General features: G+C 43.4%; 1 protein-coding gene across 1 annotated transcript; it reads left to right on the plus strand.

Moving 5' to 3' along the window:
* The first annotated feature begins 3,234 nt into the window (after positions 1-3,234).
* LOC120708218 (dymeclin-like) lies at positions 3,235-9,698 on the plus strand. Its single transcript, XM_039993347.1, has 18 exons — positions 3,235-3,608; positions 4,535-4,774; positions 4,911-4,974; positions 5,068-5,197; positions 5,301-5,442; positions 5,851-6,105; positions 6,183-6,267; positions 6,695-6,797; positions 7,175-7,300; positions 7,376-7,489; positions 7,661-7,779; positions 7,878-7,965; positions 8,060-8,152; positions 8,223-8,312; positions 8,403-8,522; positions 8,616-8,707; positions 9,070-9,124; positions 9,327-9,698. Exons 1-18 carry the CDS (start codon positions 3,410-3,412, stop codon positions 9,354-9,356), a joined length of 2,145 nt encoding a protein of 714 aa, XP_039849281.1. The 5' UTR covers positions 3,235-3,409; the 3' UTR covers positions 9,357-9,698.
* Positions 9,699-9,737: the final 39 nt, after the last annotated feature.

Raw genomic sequence — 9,737 nt, forward strand, 5'->3', positions numbered from 1 at the left:
ACCCTGACCTGCACAGTGGCGTCTGCCTCGCTGGACGCATTCATGTTCCTAAGCCTACTCTTCCTCTGCGTCGTCGCCAACCTGGCGTCCCCGGCCGCCATGCTTTGGGCCTCCGACCTGCTCACGGCCCCCGCGCCGCCGCCGCACCCGCCAGTCATCCACTAGGGATCGGCTCTGTTACGCGGATACTCCTAGGAGGTGGCGTATCCGTATCCGATACGTATCGGATACGGATACGCCCCGGATACGTCCCGGATATGTTTATAGCCGTATTCTGAAAAAACGGATACGCATTTGCTTGGATACGTGTATCCGATTCTTTTGGGCCAGATGGGATATAGCCCAAAACAGTAATCAGCCCACCCAAATGTTGTTTTGGTAGTAAGAGATGATACAAAATGATGAACTTGCTGCAATAGAACTGTAGAATTAGATGAGCAGCAACTGAAGAACCCCTTGTGGAATCAGTTGTGCTTTTAGAGAAGACTAGTTATAGAGGTAATGTTATATGGACATGCAAGTATTGCACATCTCAAGAGTAAAATCTCATTTGCTGAATATCTATGTGATATTTATGTGTAATTATTAATTATCCTAATCGTATCTCTGTATCAGTATTTTTTGAGAAAATGCGTATCCGCGTATCCGATACGTATCGTATCCGATACCCGTACCAGTATCCGTGTAACATAGGGAATTGGAGACCGAGAAGACGTGTGGAGAGGGGCCGTGTGTCGCAAGCGGGAGCCGTTGGACTCGCCGGCGCCCGGCCAAGCCACGACGTGCGGGAGGAGGTGCGGCATCGGGAGGGAGGAGGGGCAGCGTCGGAAAGTCTCGTGAGGGCCGGCGTCAGGGGATTGTGTTGGGTTATCCGAACGATTCAGGTCCCTTGCCACTAAATTGACACCAAATTTGTATAGACCAGTCCAACAGATTTTTACATAAAACTTTAAATTTTGAGTACTCCATTGGGTCGGCCCAACGAAGGATTAGGGAGGGGACGCCGAAGGACGAGGCAGGTCCGGTTGGCGTGGCCCGCGCGACCGCCGGCGCCTATCACCCTCGCCTCCTGCTCGACGTGCACGCGTACCTCGATCGTGGCCTGCGACCAGTAGCGACGACCGATCCCGTCGTGACAACTAGGCGCGAGCCGGGTCAACCACGCGCAACGCAAAGGTACGCGAGGCGCCTGCTCCGAGGTATTCTAGGCGTACCTGTTTTTGTTTTCCACAGAAATCGAAGAAGACAGGACGCACGCACGCACGCACGCAGCTGAAGGATTCAGAGAACTCGATAGGGTTTGGGCGAAGAAGCGCAAGACCGGGCCGCCCGATGCCAGGTCTTGAACCGCACGTGGGAGGGCTTGTGGCTTGGCCGGCGAGGGCCTGGCCGCTTGTTGGACGTGTGCTGTCGTCAGAGGGAATGGAAGGAAGCCGCCGGCGGCCACGTCAACGAGCGGCGCTGCACGTGGCGTCCTGTGCTGACGCAACGCATTCTACGTGCCTGCACGTCAGCTCGTGCCTCGCCGTCGTCGCGGATGGCTGCGCGAGCAGCGTTCGCGGATGGATGCGATCGATTTGATTGTTCCGCCAGTTCGTTCAGGACCTACGTGCATCGAATGCTTCTTGTCACTCTCTCTCTGATCTCTCTCTCTCTCTCCAATGTCAAATTTCTTCCAGTCTCTACCCTCGCTTCTCTTTTTCTAGCTTTCCAAAAGATAATATTTCTCTAATTTGAATTATTGACACTCTTGTTGTGTAGCTCCAAACGCTGTTTTCCTTGTGCTATCTTCTTTCCCATTTTCTTTGCGGTGCAACCTTTCTATGGCTCGTTCTGTCCTCTCACGGTCACGGCCTCAATATTCTCGTGGCGTAATGCCCCTGGCCCTTGGCGCATCAGCAACTCACCATGCACCCCCCAAATCCTGGTTGGATGGAGGGTGGCCTCAACTCGAACTCAACAAATTAGTTGGAAATGACGATGCCATCTTACACCGGACTGATTAAAGAAAAGACAATGCAAGTTTCATGAACAATTGAAATGTGACTCAAGGAATCTACTGAAATACGCTGATCCCACAGTCCCACGCCCATCAAACAACATGCCAATCGAGGTGACAAGTAACTATACCTATAAATATCACATCGGATATGTCAAAGTATTAAACGTGGGCTAATTATAAAATAAATTATGAATTCCGTCTATAAATTACGAGACGAATTTAATGAGCCTAATTAATCTGTCATTAGAGCATGTGTACTCTAGCAATTTAGTGTATAATTATGATCTAATTATGCTCATTAGATTCATCTCGTAATTTACAAATAAACTACGTAATTAGTTTTTTATTTCTAGATTTAATACTTCATGCAGGTGCCGCACACGTTCGACGTGATAGTTTTGAAATTTTGAATTTTCCATCTAAACAAGGTCCGATTTTATCAATTGAAGTATATATATAAGTTAATTTAAATTTGGCATCAGAACTGTGTCCTATCTTTTGTACTAGGGTGTGTTTAGATCCGCGAAAAGCTGGTAGAAAAAGTCGCATCGGACACTGTAGCACACTGTAGCACTTTTTGTTTGTTTGTGGTAAATATTGTCCTATCATGACCTAACTAGGCTTAAAAGTTTCGTCTCGCAACGTACATCAAAACTATGCAATTAGTTTTTTTATTTACCTACATTTAGTACTCCATGCATGAGTTATTTTCTATATTTAATGTTTCAATGTGATTTTGATGTGATGAAAAATTTGAAAAATTTGGAGAAGTTTGGGAGAAGTGAACAGAGGTAGTGTCGTCCAGCTCGCTAAAACCGCCCGTTTTCTACGAAACCCAACTCCTGCAAGGAAACAAAAGACCCAAACAGAGGCGCGAAGAAGTCAAACCCGCAGGGTCGCTGGTTCAGAAAACCGGTGGAGGGCACCCAAACCTGACTCCTTCGCGCCCCACCCGACTCCAATGAATGCGAGTCGCCCACCCCACCCCCCGTCGCGAATCCCCAAATGCTCCGCCACCAAACCACCTCCACCGACGGCAGGCCGCCCCGCAACAACGACACCACCCCGAGCGCCACCACGGAAAAAGACCCTATCGCCCCCGCGATGCCCTTCCGGGGAGGAGAACCGGGGCTAGTCTGGCCATTTCGTAGTCCGATCAAAACCTCCCCAAACCCAACGCGCACCGGCTACTCGCTGCGCTCGCACCCGACCTCCTCTCCTCTCCTCGGCTCCTCCTTCCGCCCGAAGTCTCCACGCTCCCTTTCCCTCCGTTTAAAACCTTCGTTTCGTCTCGACTCCACTCGCGGCCGGCCATTCCCCTCCTCGCTCGCCCAATCCTCGCGCGCGTCAAAACCTAGGGCCCCGCGCGTGGCTCCCCCCCCCCCCCCGGGGCGGGCTCCAGATCCAATGGGCGCGGCGCCGTCGACGCCGAGGCTGGGCGCGGCGGGCGCGCCGCCGTCGCCCGGCGCGGCTGAGCAGATGTTCGCGGCGCTGGTCGGCGACAAGGCCTACCCGATCTCCTCCGAGTTCTGGAAGCAGCTGCTCGAGCTGCCCCTCACCCTGCAGTGGCCGCGCGACCGCGTGCTGCAGGCGTGCCACGCCTTCGGTGAGTGTCGCGCGCCCCCTCTCTCGAGATCCGCGCACTCCCTGCGACCTGGGGCTGTGCTGTCGCTTCCCTGTGCTGCCGCGCGCGGTGAATTTTTTGTCTCTCCCCCCATCTCTGCGGGTTTTGAACCGTGGGGGCAATGCGGATCATCTACGTACAGGCTTGTCGGCTTGTAGTGCGATCGGTTCACGCCTTTGAGGTGAAGCACTAGGTTGATCGGGGTGTTAACGGCATCGTTGCTACGCTGATTACGTCTTTAGGGGGAGGCTTTTGGTGTTGGTTCCTTCGGATTACGAGTTCTCATCATGTTTATGATGGCGATTCTGGAGGGTTAGTTGCCCTTCTGGTGAATTTCATGTGGGCGTGCTGGAATCTGGTGGCATGTGTTCGATGGTCCTGGTTTTGTTGCAATTTGCAAATTATGCCATATTGGTAATCACGTTGCTAATTTCTGTGTGTCTGCGCAACCCGGTTTTGTCTTTGCTTGGACTACTTCGGCGAGTAAACTGTGCATCACTCCGCCTTTTCAGTAATCCGAATGCTTATGTGGAAGCAAAGTGATGATTTGACTGGCTGAAAGTGTGAATGCATTAGGTGCTAGCTCCAATTTTGAACATTTTGTGGACATGTTGTGATTTATTGCTAATTGATCGATTGGTTTCGGAGTTCATCAGTTCATGGCATCAAAAGCTCGTGGAATGAACCACCTGGGACCAGCATTTGTGCTTTATGTTCTCAGTAATTAGTGACCTTGTCAATGTACTGTTGCACCAGACTCTTTGGTACAATTGGTGATATTATTTCAAACTCCCACTTTATGCTCTGCATACTTTTGGCTGCTTTTACTATTTTACATGATTGGTTTCTCGAATTTAACTCACAAATATCTATGCTTATGGGTTTCAGTTATGTGCATTTGCTTGCAGCCCAGAATAACTACCAAACCAAGCATCTTGCAAAGATTTTGATCCATTTGGTTTGGTGCTTGCAAGAGTGCACCTCAACAACTTCTGCAGCTTCTGTCGCATACCGAAGGGCTATCAATGCTGCTTATATCTCATCCATATTTCTCAAATTCATCATTGAAAATGCAAAAACTGATAATTGGCAAGAGCTATGCCTTGACATCGACAAGAGTGAGAAGGGGATGGAAAAATTTCCTGCAGGTAATTGATTATTCACATCCAGTCTAGTATGTTGCAAAAGGATGCTTATTGTGCAAGCCGATATGTGCAAATTATTATATATAAGTGACTTTAGCTGGAATTCTGATGATCTTCGATGTTACATTGATCCTTGAAGAAATCACTGTGGAGTATTTTCTCATGAGAGGCGTGCTGAACTACATTGGTAGTGTAGATGTAAGGTATCTCATTCATCACTTCTTTATATCTGTGTTTCTCATTTTAATGTATGTTTCTTATTTGATCTAACTGTTTTATTTTTTTTCTGTATTAAGCCTGGAATCATGCTACCTACATCATGAACTTTTGAACTTGATGCTAGTTCTTATGTCAACTCAGTTATGTTCTGGACCATCCCCAGAACCAAAAGATGTGCATCCTTTCATTGATGCAGCTATGCTTCAGGTAATACTGAAACTAGGTGGTGCATCGTATATGCTGATTTATTTCCAGTCATTCTTGAGATAAAATTTGGAGTGTATCTCCATGTGGTTTTTTTCTTCTGCAGGACAGCTCCATAATAGTCTCAGTGGTGCGGAAGTTGTTGCTCAATTTCGTAACACGGCCAAAGTTTCCTCAAAATGGTTCACACCCTGTTTTTTATGATGATGGTAGGCCTGGTGTTCTGCAGCGAGTTGGGTCAGCAGCTGGTAATGTGGACTCCTTTCTTCAGCTAATTGTTAATAAGAATAAGAGTTATTACTACATTATCTTTATGACGTGTGTCCTGTCAATGCCCTAAGTAGTATGTCACCTTCTAAGTTCAGCTTAAAGATTTTTCGAATATATCACTTGCCTTGTATTTTCATACTTCTCATGAAAATTTTAATTGATATTCCCCTTATGCTGTCCAACCCTTGTTTCTAACTTGCAACAGTATGCTAGTTAAAAATTATACTGTCCATTTTATATTGGATAATGCCAGGATATTTTTATATAGTTTTTTACAATTAACAAAGATCTTAGAAAGTTCTGGTACCATCTCAGCCATTGGGCCATCCTTATAGTTCCCAGTCTCAGCAAAGGTGTCTGAATTACTCTCTTATCTGATTCTGCAGCAAATTTTGTCTTGCTGCCATATTATACGTTCAACTACCTTGTCAGCTCCACTCCTGAGGGTGCAACAAGTCAGTTGGCAGATAACAGTTTACTTGTTCTGCTTGTTATGATCCACTTCCGGAAGTGCATTTCAACTAATGAGTCCATTCCAAGCAACAGTACATACATGGGTTCAGATACCAATGACAAGGAAGCTCAGGTTTTTCATGAGAATCCTTATTGCAAAGCATTAAACAATGCTAAGGACATTCAATGTAAGATACACCAGTACTAGAGACACTGTGACACTGATATAGATCTCTAATAGTTACACAAATGAATTATGCTGCAGATGATCGTGCTGATGTTGAAGGAAATGCTCAAGATGGGCCTGTTGTTAGGTTGTCTTTTGCATCGTTATTTGACTCTCTTGGAAGGTAAGTTGCTCCTCATCTGCTGATGTTTAGGGGCATTGCTCATGTTTTAATTTATTAGCTGCATGCCAAATTACCAAATATTGCGTACCATTCTCCAAAATATGGCAGTGATCCATTTTAACTTGGAAATGAGAACACAGAAATAGTTTTGGCACTTGTGAATTATTAAAAAAAATATTAATCTCCTGGCAGAATTCTGTGTCAGATTTTAAAGGTTAAATGAATCTGCAGTTCTCTATGGTTGTTCCAGTTGTCCCACTAATATATTGCCTAGATGTTTGCATTTTTCAGGTGCTCAATGTCTAGGGTCTATCATATTTTGGATGAATCATAATGTCTGTTTATCCTATTCCAGCATGCACACTTAATTTATTACTAGAAAGAGCTTCTTGCAGTGCATTTCATTAGTTTCCCTATATCCCTACAGATGCTTAAACGACGAGAGCTCTGTTCTTTTGCTCTATTCTTTGGTCCATGGGAACTGTGACTTTCAGGAATATGTCCTTGTTCGAACAGACTTGGATACTTTGGTATGTCTTGTTAGCTTCATTTCTAAATTATTAATGCTGGAGTAAATGGGTATTTATGGGAGATTGGGTTATGCTTTGGACTAATGCAAGAACTGCAATGTTGAAATAGTTTTCTTTCCAATAAGAGTATATTATCATTTATTACGATTTTGATTAGTATCATATGCACATTGCCTTATTTTTTGGTTCATCTCTTTGCCTTCATGAACTGGTTTATTTAGTTTGTTGGTAAGAAAGATATTTTATTTTGTGAATAAGATGCGTTCATCTTTGAGTTGAATCAGTTAGTATGAAAAGTTTTGAAAGCTGTTATTTTAATCTAATTACATAGCAATCTCTTGATGCATACTAATTTCTTTTGTCAATTATTTTAACAGCTCATGCCTATCTTGGAAATGCTCTACAATGCATCAAGGAAGACTTCAAATCAGATTTACATGCTATTGATTATTCTCCTAATCCTCAGTCAAGATTCAACCTTCAATGCTAGTGTGCACAAATTGGTAAACAAGCTATTTAACTTCTAATTTGTTTATTGCATATTGCGAAATTATTAATGATCTAACGTGCAACTCCAGGTGCTTCCTGCTGTTCCTTGGTACCATGAGCGCCTTATGCATCAAACATCTTTGGGATCTTTGATGGTTGTAATACTAATCCGGACCATCAAGTACAACCTCTCTAAACTAAGAGTAGGTATCAGAATCTTTGGTGTTTTGTATTGGAAAGTTGAAGCGTTCTTGATTTGCTATTTTTGAAGTTGTCTTTTGAATTTTCCTGCTATTTGATGCTACAGTTTGTACTTTGCCCTAACACTATTTCTAGAAGTAACTGTTCGGTGATAAGCTTACCCACACATGCAGGATGTCTACCTTCACACAAACTGTCTTGCGATATTAGCAAATATGGCTCCTCATGTGCATAGGCTGAGTGCCTATGCATCACAAAGGCTGGTTAGCCTCTTCGACATGCTTTCTCGCAAGTATGCTATTTCTTTCTCTTTCCCCAGATTTATTTACGTGAATGCTAACTTCAAGTTGCACCTAAAGTAAACTTGTTTGCTTGTGTACAATGCACTAGGTATGCCAAACTAGCTGAGTTAAAAAATGACAAGTCCCACAAAGTTATATCCGATCAGATGGAAGCAGACAACATCGCAGATGATATGGTAGTCTACATTTATTTTGCACTGTAATGTCATTGGCGTGACAGCATCCTTGCTTATGTTTCTCTTCCTTTTTCTAAATAATGTTTTTTTGCAGTCTACAGAGCTTCACATATATACAGATTTCTTAAGAATTGTTCTGGAAATCATTAATGCAATCCTTACGTATGCATTGCCCCGAAATCCTGAGGTATGTGCTGGCCAGCAGTTATGTTACTTACAGGAAGAATATAACTGCTTCTAACATTTTTTTTCTACAGGTTGTGTATGCTGTATTGCATCGTCAGGAGGTTTTTGAGCCATTTAAGAACCATCCACGTTTCAATGAACTTCTTGAGAACATATACACTGTATGTGTTACTGTTTATCTATCATGAAGTTTCAGAAGTGCAAATAAATGTGTTTTGCATATTAATCACATTTCATGCTGTATCTCGTAGGTATTGGATTTCTTTAATAGCCGAATGGACATGCAACGATTAGATGGGGAATGGTCTGTGGATAAGGTGCTTGAAGTCATCAACAAAAACTGTCGATCATGGCGCGGAGAAGGGATGAAGGTAATCATTTCGTCTTTTCTGTTTTTTCCCCTAAATTTATGTATGATCTTTTGGTCATAAGATTGACTGACAACATACAATGACTTGTTTCAGATGTTTACCCAGTTAAGGTTTACATATGAGCAAGAAAGCCATCCTGAGGAATTCTTTATCCCATATGCATGGCGCCTTGTCCTGTCACGGGGGTAATCATTTGCTGTTATGATTCACAATTTAGCAACTTGCAAGTATTATAAATAGCTATTATAAATAGCAAGTCTTAGGCATGCCGTAATTGGTACCAGAGAGATGCCTTCTACCAATACAGAAAATATCTTGATTTTTATCATGTCATCTTGGTTCAAAAGGTACTCGCAAACTTTCACATGCAAGTCAGACGAGATGTTGAAATTTTGTTCAGTCTAGAACTAGACATCTTTAGTCAGTTGCCGAGACATTTCCTTTTTAGATTATAGAGTGGTGTCTTAGTTCATCCATGCATTTCAGAGCTCTACATTTTCAACTTCAATTTGCTGGTTTGTCTAACTGTTTTGTGTATTCGAAACAGATTCTCTTTCAATCCTGGTGCCATAAATCTGTTCCCTGTGGAGATTCACCTTGATGTAAGTTGCAATCTTCTCTCTTGAGTTGATGCTGCTATCATTAATCAGATACTACCTCTGTTCTTAAATTTGTTTGTCCGAAATGGCATATATTTAAGAAAAGAGGGAGTATTTGAGTCAGTAGATTTATTTCTGAGTAATAATTATGTGCACTGCACTCGCAATTTAACATTTTCTTTGTGCCCAAATGATTTACTCCCAGGATGCACCATCCAGTGAACAAAAGGTTTAGGAAGAATGATCCGGACCTAAGTTCTGACAAGAACATAAAGACATCTTTTTGTTCCATCGCAGCAAAGAGCTCGTTGTAAATAGGCGGCATACAAACTGTACTCATTCTTTTGTATTAATATTTTTGTTGTTTTCATAATGCGTGTATGATGGAAGGAATGAAGAGGGATTGTGCAAGGGGTTAGATATTTTATTAGTAGGCTATAGGTGACTATGTAGCGTATTATATAGACAATTTGTTCATAAGTGTTGTATTGTACTTTAAGCTGAAAGGCTATAAGTGACTATGTAGCCCCACTCTTGCAAATTGTAAAATCTGCAACCTAACCTGTCTTTTGCTGTACAGTAAGGGCTGCCTCTGCACCTCGATTTTACTGGTCAG

Source organism: Panicum virgatum, chromosome 5K, assembly GCF_016808335.1.
Source record: "Panicum virgatum strain AP13 chromosome 5K, P.virgatum_v5, whole genome shotgun sequence".
NCBI classification, from domain to species: domain Eukaryota; kingdom Viridiplantae; phylum Streptophyta; class Magnoliopsida; order Poales; family Poaceae; genus Panicum; species Panicum virgatum.

Excerpts from the sequence above, each read along its gene's own strand:
- LOC120708218 (XM_039993347.1), top strand. The coding sequence starts at position 3,410 with ATGGGCGCGGCGCCGTCGACGCCGAGGCTGGGCGCGGCGGGCGCGCCG. Across the intron at positions 3,609-4,534 it reads GCAGGCGTGCCACGCCTTCG|CCCAGAATAACTACCAAACC; the intron begins GTGAGTGTCGCG and ends ATTTGCTTGCAG. Across the intron at positions 5,443-5,850 it reads GCGAGTTGGGTCAGCAGCTG|CAAATTTTGTCTTGCTGCCA; the intron begins GTAATGTGGACT and ends CTGATTCTGCAG.